The sequence below is a fragment of the Oncorhynchus tshawytscha genome, linkage group LG06 (assembly GCF_018296145.1).
Source record: "Oncorhynchus tshawytscha isolate Ot180627B linkage group LG06, Otsh_v2.0, whole genome shotgun sequence".
Lineage (NCBI taxonomy): Eukaryota > Metazoa > Chordata > Actinopteri > Salmoniformes > Salmonidae > Oncorhynchus > Oncorhynchus tshawytscha.
In genome coordinates, this window is record NC_056434.1 from 42,817,192 (window position 1) to 42,836,914 (window position 19,723).

At 43.9% G+C, this 19,723-nt stretch overlaps 1 protein-coding gene across 1 annotated transcript in view; it reads left to right on the forward strand.

The window, feature by feature from the left end:
* LOC112252566 (protein arginine N-methyltransferase 8-B) overlaps positions 1–18,257 on the forward strand; it is a 39,258-nt gene extending 21,001 nt beyond the window's left edge. The window contains exons 8-10 of the mRNA XM_042323282.1: positions 6,966–7,116; positions 15,694–15,815; positions 17,339–18,257. Of these exons, the coding sequence (XP_042179216.1) occupies positions 6,966–7,116; positions 15,694–15,815; positions 17,339–17,422 (357 nt within the window). The 3' untranslated portion in view covers positions 17,423–18,257. The remainder of the gene's footprint in view (positions 1–6,965; positions 7,117–15,693; positions 15,816–17,338) is intronic.
* Positions 18,258–19,723: the final 1,466 nt, after the last annotated feature.

The window sequence follows — 19,723 nt, forward strand, 5'->3', positions numbered from 1 at the left end:
TCATATTTCATACACAACGTAAAGGATGGAGACTTCGTACATATAGTGTATTCACTTTTCAAGTTACAGTATCTCCTTAATAACATTTTGAATGACAACACAAAATAACAACCGAAATGACAAAATAACAACCGAAATGACATTATTATTCTTTTGGTCGCCTCTGAACATTCCCCAGTATTCGCTTTAAACTGTGTTAGTTTCGGCGGGGAAACATCTGTGGAAAAAAGGCACATTCCTGTGGGAATTTGGAGAGGGAGATAGCTTAAAAGTTCTAATCCTTGATTTACAACAGGGTGTGAACTGTCAACCCCCCACCCTCCCCACAAAGGAGAGCGGTCATCCACTGCAAAGCTCACAGGACAGTCATGACACTGTCTATAGACACTATAATATGCATATATATATATATATATATATATATATATATATATATATATATATATATATATAATATATATATATATATATATATACAGTAACAGTCAAACGTTTGGACACATCTACAGTTGAAGTCGGAAGTTTACATACAGATTAGCCAAATACATTTAAACTCAGTTTTCACAATTCCTGACATTTAATCCTCGTAAAAATTCCCTGTCATAGGTCAGTTAGGAACACCACTTTATTTTAAGAATGTGAAATGTCAGAATAATAGTAGAGAGAATTATTTATTTCAGCTTTTATTTCTTTCATCACATTTCCAGTGGGTCAGAAGTTTACATACACAGTTAGTATTTGGTAGCATTGCCTTTAAATTGTTTAACTTGGGTCAAACATTTCGATAGGCTCCCCAAGCTTCCCACAATAAGTTGGGTGAATTTTGGCCCATTCCTCCTGACAGAGCTGGTGTAACTGAGTCAGGTTTGTAGGCAGCTTCTTGCTCGCACACACTTTTTCAGTTCTGCCTACAAAGTTTCTATAGGATTGAGATCAGGGCTTTGTGGTGGCCACTCCAATACCTTGACTTTGTTGTTCTTAAGCCATTTTGCCACATCTTTGGAAGTATGCTTGGGGTCATTGTCCATTTGAAAGACCCTTGAGAAAAGTCTTGAGATGTTGCTTCAATATATCCACATAATTTTACATCCTCATGATGCTGTCTGTATTGTGAAGTGCACCAGTCCCTCCTGCAGCAAAGTACCCCCACAACATGATGCTGCCACCCCCGTGCTTCACGGTTGGGATGATGTTCTTCAGCTTGCAAGCTTCCCCCTTTTTTCTCCAAATATAACAATGGTCATTATGGCCAAAAAGTTATATTTTTGTTTCATCAGACCAGAGGACATTTCTCCAAAAAGTATGACCTTTGTCCCCATGTGCCGTTGCAAACCGTAGTCTGGCTTTTTTATGGCGGTTTTGGAGCAGTGGCTTCTTCCTTGCTGGTTTCAGGTTATGTCGATATAGGACTCATTTTACTGTGTATATAGATACTTTTGTACCTGTTTCCTCCAGCATCTTCACAAGGTCCTTTGCTGTTGTTCTGGGATTGATTTGCACTTTTCACACCGAAGTACGTTCATCTCTAGGAGACAGAATGCGTCTCCTTCCTGAGAGGTATGATGGCTGCGTGGTCACATGGTGTTTATACTTGTGTGCTATTGTTTGTACAGATGAACGTGGTACCTTCAGGCGTTTAGAAATTGCTCCCAAGGATGAACCAGACTTTCTGAGGTCTTGGCTGATTTCTTTTGATTTTCCCATGATGTCAAGCAAAGAGGCACTGAGTTTGAAGGTAAGCCTTGAAATACATTCACAGGTACACCTCCAATTGACTCAAATGATGTCAATTAGCCAATCAGAAGCTTCTATAGTCATGACATAATTTTCTGGAATTTTCCAAGCTGTTTAAAGGTAGAGTCAACTTAGTGCATGTAAACTTCTGACCCACTGAAATTAAAGACACAGTGAATTATAAGTGAAATAATCTATGTATTAACAATAGTTGGAAAAATTACTTGTGTCATGCACAAAGTAGATGTCCTAATTGACTTGCCAAAACTATAGTATGTTAACAAGAAATTTGGTTGAAAAACGAGTTTTAATGACTCCAACCTAAGTGTATGTAAACTTCCGAATTCAACTGTACTCATTCAAGGGTTTTTCTTTATTTTTAATATATTCTACATTGTATAATAATAGCGAAGACATCAAAACTATGAAATAACACATATAGAATCATGTAGTAAGCAAAAAAGTGTTTAACTAATGAAAATATATTTGAGATTTGAGATTCTTCAAAGTAGCTACCGTTTGCCTTGATGACAGCTTTGCATATTCTTGGCATTCTCTCAACCAGCTTCATGAGGAATGCTTTTCCAACAGTCTTGAAGGAGTTCCCACATATGCTGAGCACTTGTTGGCTGCTTTGTCCAACTCATCTCAAACTATCTCAATTGGGTTGAGGTCGGGTGATTGTGGAGGCCAGGTCATCTGATGCAGCACTCCATCTCTCTCTTTTCTGGACAAATAGCCCTTACACATCCTTGAGTTGTGTGTTGGGTCATTGTCCTGTTGAAAAACAAATGATAGTCCTACTAAGCGCAAATCAGATGGGATGGCGTATCGCTGCAGTAGCCATGCTGGTAAAGTGTGGCTTGAATTCTAAATAAATCACAGACAGTGTCACCAGCAAAGCACCCACACACCATCACGTCTCTTCCTCCATGCTTCCTTTTGGGAACCACACATGCGAAGATCATCCGTTCACCTGCTCTGCAGCTCACAAAGACACGGCGGTTGGAACTAAAAATCTCAAACTCATTAGACCAAAGAACAGATTTCCAACAGTCTAATGTCCATTGCTTGTATGTTTTGGCCCAAGCAAGTCTCTTCTTCTTATTGGTGTCCTTTAGTAGTGGTTTATTTGCAGCAATTCAACCATGAAGGCCTGATTCACGTAGTCTCCTCTGAACAGTTGATGTTGAGCTGTGTCTATTACTTGAACTCTGTGAAGCATTTATTTGGGCTGCAATCCGAGGTGCAGTTAACTCTAATGAACTTATCCTCTATCCTCTCTTCCTTTCCTGTGGGTTCCTCATGAGAGCCAGTTTCACCATAGCTCTTGATGGTTTTTGTGACTGCATTTGAATAAACGTTCAAGTTTTTTAAATGTTCTGGATTGACTGACCTTCATGTCTTAAAGTAACATTTCTCTTTACTTATTTGAGCTGTTTTTTGTGACTGCACTTGAAGAAAGATTGACTGACCTTTATGTCTTAAAGTAATGATGCACTGTCGCTTATTTGACCTGTTCTTGTCATAATATGGACTTAGTCATTTACCAAATAGGGCTATCTTCTGCATACCAACCCTACATTGTCACAACACAACAGATTGGCTGAAACACATTATGAAGGAAAGAAATTCCACAAATGAACTTTTAACAAGACACACCTGTTAATCTGCACATCTGCACATCTACCATTCCAGTGTTTAAATTGCTATATTGTAATTACTTCATCACCATGACCTATTTATTGCCTTAACTCCCTTATCTTACCTCATTTGCACTCACTGTATATAAACTTTTTGTTTTCTTTTGTTCTACTGTATTATTGACTATGTTTTGTTTATTCCATGTGTAACTCTGTGTTGTTGTATGTGTTGAATTGCTATGCTTTATCTTGGCCAGGTCGCAGTTGCAAAGGAGAACTTCTCAACTAGCCTACCTGGTTAAATAAAGGTGAAATAAAAACATGTCAAAAAAATGAAATGCATTCCAGGTGACTACCTAATGAAGCAGGTTGAGAGAATGCCAGGAGTGTGCAAAGCTGTCATCAAGGCAAAGGGTGGCTACTTAAAGAATCTCAAATATAAAATAATTTGGCTTTGTTGAACACTTTTTTGGTTACTACACGATTCCATATGTGTTTTTTCATAGTTTTGATGTCCTCACTATTATTCTACAATGTAGAAAATAGTACAAATAAAACCCCATTGAACATTTGACTGGAATTGTATTTATATTCCGGACTGACATGGTTCGTTCTGATATTTTTGTATTTGTGTGTATTGTTAGATATTACTGCACTGTTGGAGCTCGCAACATAAGCATTTCACTGCACCTGCGATAACATCTACACAATTTGTGTACCCGACAAATGAAATGTGATTTGATTTGTATATGTGGGTAGGATTTGTTGAGGCCCCGCAGTGTTAAAGCCTACAGTGTAATCAGAAAGCACTGACTCAGCGTTGTCTCTGGGCTCATGCAGAGTGGGATTTACATAACCAGTGTTACTGTTATTTTTATAAAGGGCCACCAGCCGAGATCTACCCCTCAGAATAAATAAAAGAACATGACTTTAAAAACATAAGCTCATTCAACATTAACCTATTAAAAAACATTCTGTATCAATGAGGTTTGTGCAGTAGGCTATAGGCTGAATACATTATAATTGTATATTGGCTACACTTGAATTGCCCTGACAATGTTATTAACCTCACACCATTTTAAAAGTATATTTCAATACGTGATGTACTGGTAATAGATAATTTGTTGTATTACTTCTTGTGAGGCATACATTGAAATCATTAGCGTATTTTTTTATTTTACTGGTGACTGATGGTACCTATATGTGATGGTCAGTCTCAGCGGATGGAAAGTGGGAGGGAGATGGAGTGTGTGTGAGAGTGAGAAGCCCCTTAAATTGAAATTGAAAGAGAGCAGCTGATAGGCTGCCTCTCACGGTCCCTCAGCTCTTCATCCCTCCTCTGACTGACCACAAAAGGGACACCGTCTTCCATCTGATGGCGAAGTTTGAGGAACACTTTATTTCTGACTCATGCACAAATTCATGTTGTTACTCGTATGACCAGGGAACGTGAAATCCTCCTCGATATTGTAAAGACACATGTCGCTAATAACAACGCAAGTCTATCGATACACTTTGTGTGGATGGGGAGCGCGTTTTATATCTTATACAAGTGTTGAATAAAGTGACAGGGTTGAATACAATCTTAAACATGAAGTCAGTCATAAAAACAGCAGATATTGCTGTACTCGTTGACAGTCTCTCTCTAGTTATGGTTTTTAAAGTTTCGAAATCAAATCTCACACGTTAGAGTCGACTATCAACTTCGCTGTGGTCAAAGTGATTTGATCTCATTGGTCAGCCGTAGGCTATTTGCACTTGATTTGCTCTCTGGGCCCGCCGGGTAGGCGGAGTTTGTACCTTCAGACATTAAATGGTTGAAAATGGGAACACTTCGAGTACCTAGCTCGCAGGGCAGCTGAATCAAGTACAAATAATTTTAAAAAAGGGTTTTGTTTGGTGATTGACTGACTAGGAAAGCCATGGAGATCGCGATCGAACAGTTGGTGATCACTGGGTTACAGTAAAGGGACAGTAAACAATCCACATACCAATCACAATTTAGAGTTGTATGACCTCAGCTGTAACTAGACAATATGTTACCGTAACGTGATCCTTCACATGCTGGCCATCCTTCACTACTAGGTACAGGGATTGTTCCATGCATGATGCTATGCATCTATTGCATGGAATCTATTGCATCTATCTATTGTTCTAAAGCCATTAGACTGCAATAAGAGGAAGCAGGGAAATAATCTTTGAAACAGTCAGTGTTTTATATTCAAGATTTTGACACTGGTGTCTTATTTGTCCTTCGCGCCTGTAAAATGAAACCCCTTTGAAAATAACAACCCACTCACAAGCTGTTGCATGTCTTCTAAATGGATTACAGGATGAATCATGTCATTAATCTTGTACACAGACGGTGTGCAAAAAGGAGTTTAGGCTGTTAAAAAGATGAAATGAGTGCCTCATGTTCAGAACTTTACCTTTACTGTGAGTGAGATAGAGAGAGCTGAATTGAATTGTTGTCCTGCACTATAAAAATATGACTTTCAGGAATTTGTGAGGCATGACCAAAATAAACCGTTTTTACTCTTATGGAAGCTGGGATTTGTTGGCGAAAAATAGAAGAGCTTGACTTTGTATTGCGCACTTTTGTTGTTTGTTTTTTTACTGCTGATCGCGCGATACATAAAAGTTATTTTTCCACTGCAACTATGTGGGTCTCACCAGAACAGAGAGCTGTGATCCACTACCATATGCTCTCCTCTCTCTCCTCTCTCCCACTGCAGAATCACAAGGCATCAGATACCCTGTTAAAATGTGGGATATGAACCAGGAGAGGTCTATAAAGGAGCAGGACACCAGTACAACAGTACCCTGACAATAGTTACTGACTTGGTTCTCCAGCCAAATGACCCCATCTTCTCCTCGTTCTCCCCCCTATAGTGGGGTTTCCTTGGCTGGTCCCTCTGGGGGCAGGGGGTACTGGGGTTTGGTTTCAGCTGCCTGAACCTTGAACCCAAAGGGAGAGGTTGGAGCAGAGTAGCAGAAAGCAGAGTCTTCATCCTTGACAGAGAGAATAAGGGACTCGGGGATAATACAGGACACAGTGCTCAGAGGCATCGCCACATAGATCATATGACACGCATATAATACCTGCACCTGGACACACTCACACCTCTCATCTCCTTACAATACTTACTGTAAGACTTGACCAGCCTCCCATGGCACACTGCTTAATGGCCACCCACAGAGGAAGAGTTAGGCCTACAGATGTAGAATCTTAATTTGACCTGTATTTTCGACAGCAAAACAAATCCAGTAGCAACATAATTTTGCTTGATCAGTGGTTAGGCTATTAGCTGGTCCAAATGAGGGTACATGAAAAGTGGAAGACTGTTAATATAACTGTGTGTTTAGTACGGGTTTTCAGTGAATTTATGTAAGTCACAAAATTCTCAGCAACAAAAGAGTGATAAAAATATAATCCTACATCTGTACATGTACAATGGAGAAACCACTGTGCTGGCAGTGAATGGTGTGAATAGAACCCCAATCACTATGGATTCTGTATGTGATTAGCATTAACAATGCTAGATGTAGATGTAACAGAGCAGTGTGTTTATTCTCTCTCTTCAACAGGAGGTGGACATCTACACAGTGAAGACTGAGGACTTGTCCTTCACTTCAGCCTTCTGCCTTCAGATCCAGAGGAACGACTACATCCATGCCCTGGTCACCTACTTCAACATTGAGTTCACCAAGTGTCACAAGAAAACTGGCTTCTCCACCGGTACGTCCTCAACTCTCTTTCTCTTCTCAGTCTTGTTCTCTCTCTCTCTCTCTCTCTCTGATTTTTCACACAGGCTTATATAATATATTATGAACTGGGTGCTTCGATCCCTAAACGCTGATTGGTTGAAAGCCGTGGTATATCAGACCGTATACCATGGGTATTGTAACGGTTTTCTAGTGGTGATGAAGGAGAGTCGGACCAAACTGCAGCGTGTCGATTGCGATCCATGTTTAATACAACAAAGAAAACACGAACACTACACAAAATACTTTGACCAGGGCGTGACAGAACCCCCCCCCCTAAGGTGCGGACTCCCGAACGCACCTCAAAACAATAGGGAGGGTCCGGGTGGGCGTCTGTCCATGGTGGCGGCTCCGGCGCGGGACGTGGACCCCACTCCTTTAATGTCTTAGTCCCCTCTCCCTTCATCCCTGGATAGTCCACCCTCGCCGCCGACCATGGCCTAGTAGTCCTCACCCAGAACCCCACTGGACTGAGGAGCAGATCGGGACTGAAGGACAGCTCGGGACCGAGGCAGCTCGGGACTAAGGGGAAGCTCGGGACTAAGGGGAAGCTCAGGAGTGAGAGGAAGCTCAGGAGTGAGAGGAAGCTCAGGAGTGAGAGGAAGCTCAGGCAGGTCGATAGATCTACCAGCTCCTGGCTGGCTGGTGGTTTCAGCAGATCCTGGCTGACTGGCAGATCTGGAAGAGTCTGGTTGACTGGCAGATCTGGAAGAGTCTGGTTGACTGGCAGATCTGGAAGAGTCTGGTTGACTGGCAGATCTGGAAGAGTCTGGTTGACTGGCAGATCTGGAAGAGTCTGGCTGACTGGCAGATCTGGAGGAGTCTGGCTGACTGGCAGATCTGGAAAATTCTGGCTGACTGGCAGATCTGGAAGAGTCTGGCTGACTGGCAGATCTGGCGGCGCTGGGCAGACTGGCGGCGCTGGGCAGACTGGCGGCGCTGGGCAGACTGGCGGCGCTGGGCAGACTGGCGATGCTGGGCAGACTGGCGGCGCTGGGCAGACTGGCGGTGCTGGGCAGACTGGCGGTGCTGGGCAGACTGGTGGCGCTGGGCAGACTGACGACGCTGGGCAGACTGACGACGCTGGGCAGACTGACGACGCTGGGCAGACTGGCGGTGCTGGGCAGACTGGCGGTGCTGGGCAGACTGGCGGTGCTGGGCAGACTGGTGGCGCTGGGCAGACTGACGATGCTGGGCAGACTGGCGACGCTGGGCAGACTGGCGACGCTGGGCAGACTGGGGGCACTGGTGGCGCTGGGCAGACTGGCGGCACTAGCTGCTCCGTATAGGCTGACAGCTCTGGCGGCTTCTTACAGACTGACCGCTCTGGCGGCTCCGTGCTGATTGGCAGCTCCTTGCAGACTGGCAGCTCCGTGCAGACTGACAGCTCCGTGCAGACTGACAGCTCCGTGCAGACTGGCAGCTCCTTGCAGACTGGCAGCTCCATGCAGACTGGCAGTTCCATGCAGACTGGCAGCTCCATGCAGACTGGCAGCTCCATGCAGACTGACAGCTCTGGCTGCTTCATGCAGACTGACAGCTCTGGCTGCTCCATGTAGACTGGCTGCTTCATGCAGACTGGCAGCTCGGGCTGCTTCATGTAGACTGACAGCTCTGGCTGCTCCATGCGGACTGACAGCTCTGGCTGCTCCATGTAGACTGGCTGCTTCATGCAGACTGGCAGCTCGGGCTGCTTCATGTAGACTGACAGCTCTGGCTGCTCCATGCAGACTGACAGCTCTGACTGCTCCATGCAGACTGACAGCTCTGGCTGCTTCATGCAGACTGGCAGCTCTGGCTGCGCTGAACAGGCGGGAGACTCCGGCAGCGCTGGAGATGAGGAAAGCTCTAACAGCGCTAGATAGGCGGGAGACTCCGGCAGCGCAGGAGAGGAGAAAGGCTCTGGCTGCGCTAAACAGGCGGGAGGCTCCGGCAGCGCTGTAGAGGAGGAAGGCTCTGGCTGCGCTGAACAGGCGGGAGGCTCCGGCAGCGCTGTAGAGGAGAAAGGCTCTGGCTGCGCTAAACAGGCGGGAGACTCCAGCAGCGCAGGAGAGGAGAAAAGCGCTGGCTGCGCTGAACAGGCGAGGCGGGAGACTCCTGCAGCGCTGTGTCGGAGGAAGGCTCTGGCTGCGCTGAACAGGCGGGAGACTCCGGCAGCGCTGGAGATGAGGAAAGCTCTAACAGCGCTAGATAGGCGGGAGACTCCGGCAGCGCAGGAGAGGAGAAAGGCTCTGGCTGCGCTAAACAGGCGGGAGGCTCCGGCAGCGCTGTAGAGGAGGAAGGCTCTGGCTGCGCTGAACAGGCGGGAGGCTCCGGCAGCGCTGTAGAGGAGAAAGGCTCTGGCTGCGCTAAACAGGCGGGAGACTCCAGCAGCGCAGGAGAGGAGAAAAGCGCTGGCTGCGCTGAACAGGCGAGGCACACTGAAGGCCTGGTGCGTGGTGCTGGAACTGGTGGTACTGGATCGAGGACACGCACAGGAAGCCTGGTGCGGGGAGCTGCTACCGGAGGGCTGGGGTGTGGAGGTGGTACTGGATAGACCGGACCATGCAGGCGCACTGGAGCTCTTGAGCACCGAGCCTGCCCAACCTTACCTGGCTCGATGCCCACTCTAGCCCGGCCGATACCAGGAGCTGGAATATACCGAACCGGGCTGTGCACCCGCACTGGAGACACCGTGCGCTCCACAGCATAACACGGTGCCTGCCCGGTCTCTCCAGCCCCCCGGTAAGCACAGGGAGTTTGCGCAGGTCTCCTACCTGGCATAGCCATACTCCCTGTGAGCCCCCCCCCAAGAAATTTTTGGGGCTGACTCTCGGGCTTCCATCCGCTCTGCCGTGCTAGCTCCTCATAATGCCGCCTCTCTGCTTTTGCTGCCTCCAGCTCGGCTTTGGGGCGACAATAATCTCCAGGCTCATTCCAGGGTCCTTTACCGTCCAATTCCTCCTCCCATGTCCATATCTCCAGGTGGTGCAACCTCTCCCACTGTAGCTGCTGCTGCTCCTGCTGCTGCTGCCTCTGTTGCCTCTTCTCCTGTTGCTCCTTTGGGCGGCTACACTCCCCTGGTTTAGCCCAGGGTCCTCTCCCGTCGAAGATCTCCTCCCATGACCAGAAATCCTTGTTGAGCATCTCCTTTTCGGCTGCTCCTGCCTGTTGACACGCCGCTTGGTCCGTTGGTGGTGGGTGATTCTGTAACGGTTTTCTAGTGGTGATGAAGGAGAGTCGGACCAAACTGCAGCGTGTCGATTGCGATCCATGTTTAATACAACAAAGAAAACACGAACACTACACAAAACAATAAACGAAACCGAAACAGCCTATCTGGTGCAAACTAACAGAGAGTACACATAGGACACTAAGGACAATCACCCACGACAAACTCAAAGAATATGGCTGCCTAAATATGGTTCCCAATCAGAGACAACGATAAGCACCTGCCTCTGATTGAGAACCACTCCAGACAGCCATAGACCTTGCTAGACAACCCACTAAGCTACAATCCCAATACCACCACCAAAACCCCAAGACAAACACACCACAATTACAAAAACCCCATGCCACACCCTGGCCTGACCAAATACATAAAGATAAACACAAAATACTTTGACCAGGGCGTGACAGGTATGACACATTTTTTTTAATGCTCTAATTACGTTGGTAACCAGTTTATAATAGCAATAAGGCACCTCAGGGGTTTGTGCTATATGGCCTGTATCCAGGCATAGGGCTGTATCCAGGCACTCCGCATTGCGTCGTACATAAGAACAGCCCTTAGCCGTGGTATATTGGCCATATACCACAAACCCCTGAAGTGCCTTATTGCTTAAGTATACTATGGTATAAATACTATAGTATTTACTATACTGCTTTTGCTGATTTTACTGTAGTATTCATTGTAGTGTTTTTGCAGACTAGAGTCAGCAAAAACACTACAGTGAATACTGTACTTTTACTGTAGTATACTGTATTTTTTTTACAGTTAACTATAGTATAAATACTATAGTAAAAGAACTGTAGTAAATACTATAGTAATTAATGTAGTGTTGTTGTGGATTATAGTATACTGTAGTATTTACTGTAGAGTTTTTGTTTAATTATCTTTGACATAGAAGTGGAGTCTTTCTCCTTGAGGAAATGTACTGGAGAAATACTAAAATACAAATTGTTCACAACTTGTAGGTAGGTATTCTGGGGTCTGAATGGATAGTTCAGCACTCCACTATTTTCTATAACCTATATGGAACACAATATGATCTATACTTGGCATGTATGTTTCTCACTTATGGGTGGCACAAATTGAGATATGGGGAAGGGCAATGGGCAGGGTACTGTATATGCAAATTAAATACTGAAGTATTTACAATAGTTAAACTGTAGTGTTTTTGCGGACTGTTGTGTTTTTGCGGACATTACTGTAGTATTTACAGTAATGTATTTACAGTGTTTTTACAGTAGTATTTACAGTGTTTTTTTGTGTGAATAATGCTGTAGTTTTTACTATAGTATTCTACAACATTCTATAGTAAATACTATACGTGATCAAGGGATACTACAGTGTGTAGTGCATTATTCTACAGTATACAATAGAATTCTATAGTAAGTATTGTAGTATTTTTTTCATGTGGGAGGCCAAGCTCCCTGGCATCCAGGACCTATATACTAGGCGGTGCCAGAGGAAAGCCCCAAAAATGGTCAAAGACTCCAGTCGCCCAAGTCATAGACTATTCTCTCTGCTACCGCATGGCACGCGGTACCAGAGTGCCAAATCTAGGACCAAAAGGCTCCTTAACAGCTTTTACCCCCAAATACCCCATCCTCTAACCCAAATCAAATCAAATCAAATGTATTTATATAGCCCTTCGTACATCAGCTGATATCTCAAAGTGCTGTACAGAAACCCAGCCTAAAACCCCAAACAGCAAGCAATGCAGGTGTAGAAGCACGGTGGCTAGGAAAAACTAGAGAGGAACCAGGCTATGAGGGGTGGCAAGTCCTTTTCTGGCTGTGCCTGGTGAAGATTATAACAGAACATGGCCAAGATGTTCAAATGTTCATAAATGACCAGCATGGTCAAATTATAATAGGTCTGGGACAGGTAGCACGTTCGGTGAACAGGTCAGGATTCCATAGCCGCAGGCAGAACAGTTGAAAGCACGGCCAGGTGGACTGGGGACAGCAAGGAGTCTGCTGAATGCTGAACAAGGAGTCATAAGACTGCTGAACAATTAATCAAATGGCCACCCGGACTATTACATTGACCCCCCCTTTGTTTTTACACTACTGATACTCGCTGTTTATTATCTATGCATAGTTACTTCACCCCTACCTACATGTACAAATTACCTCGACTAACCTGTACCTCCGGACATTGACTCGGTACCCCGTGTATATAACCTCGTTATTGTTATTTTGTTGTGTTACTTTTTAAAATAATTTTTTACTTTAGTTTATTTGGTAAATATTTTCTCAACTCTTTCTTGAACTGCACTGTTGGTTAAGTGCTTGTAAGTAAGCATTTCACAGTAAGGTCTACTACACCTGTTGTATTCGGCGCACGTGACAAATAAAGTTTGATTTGTTTTGATTCATTAGCACTCTTTGTACTGTAGTACTAGCATCTCTCCAGTTCACTGTGTCATTATCAGACCAGCTCCTGACAGACCCAGGGTTTCATCCTTTTAATTGGCAGCAGCAGCAGCAGCAGCAGCAGCAGATTACAGGCTAGGAGAGTCCTGTTGCTCCCTGCCCACCATCCTCCCATCCTCCCTGTGGGTTCCATCCCGATCTGTATTCACAGACAAAGACCCTCCTTTAATGAGCTCTTTGATGAGTCAGAAAGGCCTGGAGTACAACAGCAAACACTGATACCACTGGAAATTAGAAGACCTTTGAGTCCCCAGTTGATTTGCATGATCCAGAGAAGTTGTGTGATGAGCTGAGTTGATTCGGCAATAATCGTGTTTGGGTTTGTCAGTGAGCGACCTCTAGTGGTGGTATGACATAATCACTCCTCTGTGATTATATGCATAATGTCTACAGTAGTTCGCCTTCATCAGAGTTTGTGATGCAAATAGAAGACTTTAAACTGTGATATTCTGTGGCTTGCATTAAGCAGAGGCAGTGGCTAGATGACCATGTGTTGTCACTCTTAAAAGTGGACAATGTCTTACTTTTGACCTCCAATCATATACAGCTCTTCCAGCTCTTCTTATATTGATTTGAGCCTGTCCATCAAACCAAATCCCCTGAGCCAATGCTAAACCTGGCTAGCCTCACTCAACCTCTGATACACATCTAAATGCGCACATGGAGGCCTAAGTCCTCTATGGCCATTGATTTCCTATATTCTCCTGTAGGACAGGTATTTCTAGTTTCAAGTTTATTCGCCACGTGCACAGGATACAGCAGGTGTAAAACAGTACAGTAAAATTCTTACTTGAGAGATCTTTCCCAACATTGCAGTGATTATATAGATAATAGAACAACACAAGAAGTACGATATATATTGAAGAAACACGAGAATGCAAATATATACAGGTATCTTATTCAATGTACAGGGGAACTGGAGTGGTTGAGGTGGGTTTATACTGTACATAAAACGTGATTGGTAGTAGGATATACTATACATGTAAACATGGATGAAAAGTGACTGGTAGTAGGAATATACTGTATAAATACTTATGGTAATACACTAATGGTAATATATACAGCACATGGAAAAAGAGCACACAGAGAAACTCGGACATATGCTGTATGCTGCTGGAAAATATCACCCATTGATCCATCATAACAAACACAGCCTTATCTATTCCGTTCAGGTTCCCACTGAGTACAGCTTTCATAATCTGTGTGTTTATGCAGCATGATCAGCAACTCAATTTATCCATGAGCCCTCAAACAGCATGCCTTTAAAGTCTGAGGTACAAAGTTATCCCAGGACAGCCGGCTGAAATTCGATTAAAGTTGTATTGACCTTTCAAATCAAATCAAATCAAATTTTATTTGTCACATACACATGGTTAGCAGATGTTAATGCGAGTGTAGCGAAATGCTTGTGCTTCTAGTTCCGACAATGCAGTAATAACGAGCAAGTAATCTAACTAACAATTCCAAAAAAAAAACTACTGTCTTATACACAGTGTAAGGGGATAAAGAATATGTACATAAGGATATATGAATGAGTGATGGTACAGAGCAGCATAGGCAAGATACAGTAGATGATATCGAGTACAGTATATACATATGAGATAAGTATGTAAACCAAGTGGCATAGTTAAAGTGGCTAGTGATACATGTATTACATAAGGATGCAGTCGATGATATAGAGTACAGTATCAACGTATGCATATGAGATGAACAATGTAGGGTAAGTAACATTATATAAGGTAGCATTGTTTAAAGTGGCTAGTGATATATTTACATAATTTCCCATCAATTCCCATGATTAAAGTGGCTGGAGTAGAGTCAGTGTCATTGACAGTGTGTTGGCAGTAGCCACTCAATGTTAGTGGTGGCTGTTTAACAGTCTGATGGCCTTGAGATAGAAGCTGTTTTTCAGTCTCTCGGTCCCAGCTTTGATGCACCTGTACTGAGCCTTTAACAGCGCAGGCACAGGTGGGCGCACTTTGTTTTGGGCGGGGGTATTGGCTATCAGCAGTATGCAGCTGGAGTGAAGCTGAGACACACAAATACAAACACATGCATGTGCGCATATAGTTTATAGACCCATACAAACACACATGTCCAGTCAGGTTCAAAATGATTGGCACCGTTGATAAAGTTGAGCAAAAAAATATTACAAATACTTAGCTATATTGTAGGCTCCAACATTTTTTATTATTATATTATTTTAGAATACAATTGATCAGAGAAAGAGATTTTGTTTAACAAGTCATATTTTATTTTCTCAAAAAGATAGGGGTCAAAATGATTGGCACCCTTGTTTTCAATGCATTCCAATACCTCACCTTGCGAGGATAACAGCACTGAGGCATTTTCTAAAATGTTTTATGAGGAGAATACATTGGGAGGGATCTTAGACCATTCCTCCATACAGAATCTTTCCAGATCCGTGATATCCTTTGTCTGCTCTGATATCCTGATTTGAACCAGAATTTTAGCATGACCGATCCTCAGTGCTGTATCTACGCTTGTAAATAGCATGATGATCATATAGTGAATCACGTATATTCACAGTCAGAACCATGGGTAACATTTTTTCAGAACCAAGAGATTTAAAAAAACAAAAAAACTTTGTCTAATGTTACAAAAGTTGTGTCTTCGTGACTAATAAGTGCATCAGAGGTCCAACGTCAAAGGTGAAAAGTTAAATTTGTTAGTTTTTGTTGGGGGGCAAAACTTTGGCTAATGATTGTTTTGGTTTTAAGGGTCAGGGGTCATGTCCACTCTAAGAGCCAAATGAACTGCGCATTTCACTTGAGTTTCTGAACAAATCTCCCCTTGACAATAATGCATTATTTATGTGAAAATATGAATTAAACATACAGATCTGAAGATCAGATTTGGCCCTAACTGCATGCCTGTCTTCCTACAGCCCCTGATGCTCCGTTCACACACTGGAAACAGACAGTCTTCTACCTGGAGGACTACCTGACCGTAAAGAGGGGCGAGGAGATCATTGGCAGTATTAACATGAAGCCCAACGAGAAGAACATAGTGAGTGTTCTGGAATCTATGACCAGTAAAAAGTCATTCAATTTGAGACACTTGTAGGGGCGGTTTCCAGTCTTGGACTAAAAAACAAGGTTCAATGGAGAATCTGCATTGAAAATGCTTTGTAGTGCAGGAATAGTGTTAATAGTGTTCGGGAAACCGCCCCATCTAGGGACCAGAGTCCTGGGGCCTCATTTATCAACCGTGCATACATTTCATACTAAATTCTGGCATATATGAGCATTACATCCCCGACCTAGAAATTGCCCTCTATTTACCTTTTATGGTAGCAGAAACGTCATCATTTACTGTATGATTTGGAAATGTTGGAACTGGGCCATGACCGTTTCTAAAAGAAACACAACGGCAAATTTGATGACATTTCTGTAGAGGTGTGAATAGAACATTTTAATATTTTGCAGTGACTTTGTCAAACGAAAAATGCATGCTCCCAATAGCAAGTGCCAAACACTGGTCGCACATTCTGCAAGATTGATTGTCTATTCGAACGATTGTAAAGTAAATGCTACAGCCCACACTTCTTTGCAAAATAAAAATTGTTCTTCAATAACTTGTTGATCAATAGATGATTGCATTTCTCCTGCCATGGTATAGGCTTTGAGATGAAATAGGCTATGATTTCACGCTCCTATCGCACACCAATACTGTAGCCTACCCATACTGTCAAATAGTTTAAATAGGGTATCAGTCTATTTACTTTCAAGCATGTTTGGCTGTTGAATGAGTGAAGGATGAATGGTAGCCTAATATGTGTTGTGTAGCGAGAATAAACAAGTCATGTCAGAAAAGGAGATGTCCTGCAATGTGATTATGATTTAGGCCTATTTAATAAAATATGAAGAAACATAAGGCTACCTACATGCTGCTGTGTGATCTCCTTACCAACGGCAAATGCATCATTATGTTTGAATGTTTTTATTAGCCTAGCAGTGTGCGTAAAACACAATTCCCCCCAATACAGTTGTCCAACCATTAGAAGTTGTGTGTACGCATGGTCTGAGCTGTGCGTGGAGATGCACACTTTTCCCATCAAGTTCAAAATGTATAAATACCAACCTTTGTGGGAAGACTGGCGCATGCAAGGTTGAGTTTATTTTGTGCATACGCACCTTTGATAAATGAGGCCCCTGGCCCCTACCTACTGTATGATAACTACAGACACAGGTAGAGGTCATACATACATTTGTACTTGTCTAACAAAATAAAGTCATGAGGTCAAATCAAGTCATTTCAAGCAGGCGAGGCATTTAAACCAACATTATATGGCTAGAAAGAAACCCAATTCCACTACTACCTCTCCACAATAGACTGCTTGTTTGAACTTCCATCATCATCTTTTTGATAGAGGTCAAAGGAGAGAGAGCACTAATCACTCCCAGACCAGCAGATGAGGATAGCAACAGCGTCAGTGCCCCACTCCTGATTGAACACTCACTTAGATTTCTCTCTTTTATTCCCCTGGTGAATTACCTCTCTCTCTCTCTCTCTCTCTCTCTCTCACACAGCGTGACTTGGACTTCACCTTTGAGCTGGATTTCAAAGGACAGATATGCGAGGCAGCCATCTCCCACGACTACAAGATGCGCTAGCTAGGTGTCCAATAGGGAGAAGCCGGCGCGCTATGCCGCCTGCAGCCCCACAAATACACAGAGGGAAAGAAGAGGCACTCCTCTCGACAACAGACAATAATGAGGATGGGATGGAGGGAGGAGAGGGAGTGCATTGGAGGGATCAGAGAGGGTGGGATGGAGGGAGGAGAGAAGTTCAGATAGAGGTAGGAGATGAAGGGATGAGAGAGGGTGGGATGCAGGAATCAGAGAGGAGATAGAGAGAATAGATGAAGGGATGAGAGAGGATGGATGGAGAGAAATGGAGGGATAGGCTAGATCAGAGGAGGCAGGTTATGATGAGAGAAGCTCATCAGTGCAGGGCTGACACTCCAAGCAATATCAACATGCTCACATTGACACCTCTAACTGGCACGTTACTGTTAGGCCAACTGTTCAGAGGACAACTTTGAATGTAACACCTTATGAATTCAAGAATGTTCTAGTCATTATGAATGTTATTGATTGATCTATACTGTATGTGAGAGGTGGCAACCAATGTTATCTTCTACAGCAAGTTTGGAGCCCATATGATCAATTACTGTATTTTTCAGGAACTTCATATTTATATTGCATATAATGATAATATATATATATATCCTATAGCCAGTAGTTATGATTTTTCTTCAAATAGGTTTTTTAAATGACCCAATTTTGCATGTTTTTTAATAATCTTCATATCTGGTAAAAGTACAGTAATTGAATATATCAGAAATTCAGTACTGCATACTGTATTGTGTAAGGATGTGAATATATATATATATATATATATATATACTGCTCAAAAAAATAAAGGGAACACTAAAATAACACAACCTAGATCTGAATGAATGAAATATTCTTATTAAATACTTTTTTCTTTACATAGTTGAATGTGCTGACAATATCACACAAAAATTATCAATGGAAATCAAATGTATCAACCCATGGAGGTCTGGATTTGGAGTCACACTCAAAATTAAAGTGGAAAACCACAATACAGGCTGATCCAACTTTGATGTAATGTCCTTAAAACAAGTCAAAATGAGGCTCAGCAGTGTGTGTGGCCTCCACGTGCCTGTATGACCTCCCTACAACGCCTGGGCATGCTCCTGATGAGGTGGCAGATGGTCTCCTGAGGGATCTCCTCCCAGACCTGGACTAAAGCATCCGCCAACTCCTGGACAGTCTGTGGTGCAACGTGGCGTTGGTGGATGGAGCGAGACATGATTTCCCAGATGTGCTCAATTGGATTCAGGTCTGGGGAACGGGCGGGCCTGGGGAACGGGCGGGCCAGTCCATAGCATCAATGCCTTCCTCTTGCAGGAACTGCTGACACACTCCAGCCACATGAGGTCTAGCATAGTCTTGCATTAGGAGGAACCCAGGGCCAACTGCACCAGCATATGGTCTCACAAGGGGTCTGAGGATCTCATCTCGGTACCTAATGGCAGTCAGGCTACCTCTGGCGAGCACATGGAGGGATGTGCGGCCCCCCAAAGAAATGCCACCCCACACCATGACTGACCCACCACCAAACCGGTCATGCTGGAGGATGTTGCAGGCAGCAGAACGTTCTCCACGGCGTCTCCAGACTCTGTCATGTGCTCAGTGTGAACCTGCTTTCATCTGTGAAGAGCACAGGGCACCAACGGCGAATTTGCCAATCTTGGTGTTCTCTGGCAAATGCCAAACGTCCTGCACGGTGTTGGGCTGTAAGCACAACCCCCACCTGTGGACGTCCAGCCCTCATACCACCCTCATGGAGTCTGTTTCTGACCGTTTGAGCAGACGCATGCACATTTGTGGCCTGCTGGAGGTCATTTTGCAGGGCTCTGGCAGTGCTCCTCCTGCTCCTCCTTGCACAAAGGCGGAGGTAGCGGTCCTGCTGCTGGGTAGTTGCCCTCCTATGGCCTCCTCCACGTCTCTTGATGTACTGGCCTGTCTCCTGGTAGAGCCTCCATGCTCTGGACACTACGCTGACAGACACAGCAAACCTTCTTGCCACAGCTCGCATTGATGTCCCATCCTGGATGAGCTGCACTACCTGAGCCACTTGTGTGGGTTGTAGACTCCGTCTCATGCTACCACTAGAGTGAAAGCACCGCCAGCATTCAAAAGTGACCAAAACATCAGCTAGGAAGCATAGGAACTGAGAAGTGGTCTGTGGTCACCACCTGCAGAACCACTCCATTATTGAGGGTGTCTTGCTAATTGCCTATAATTTCCACCTGTTGTCTATTCCATTTGCAAAACAGCATGTGAAATTTATTGTCAATCAGTGTTGCTTCCTAAGTGGACAGT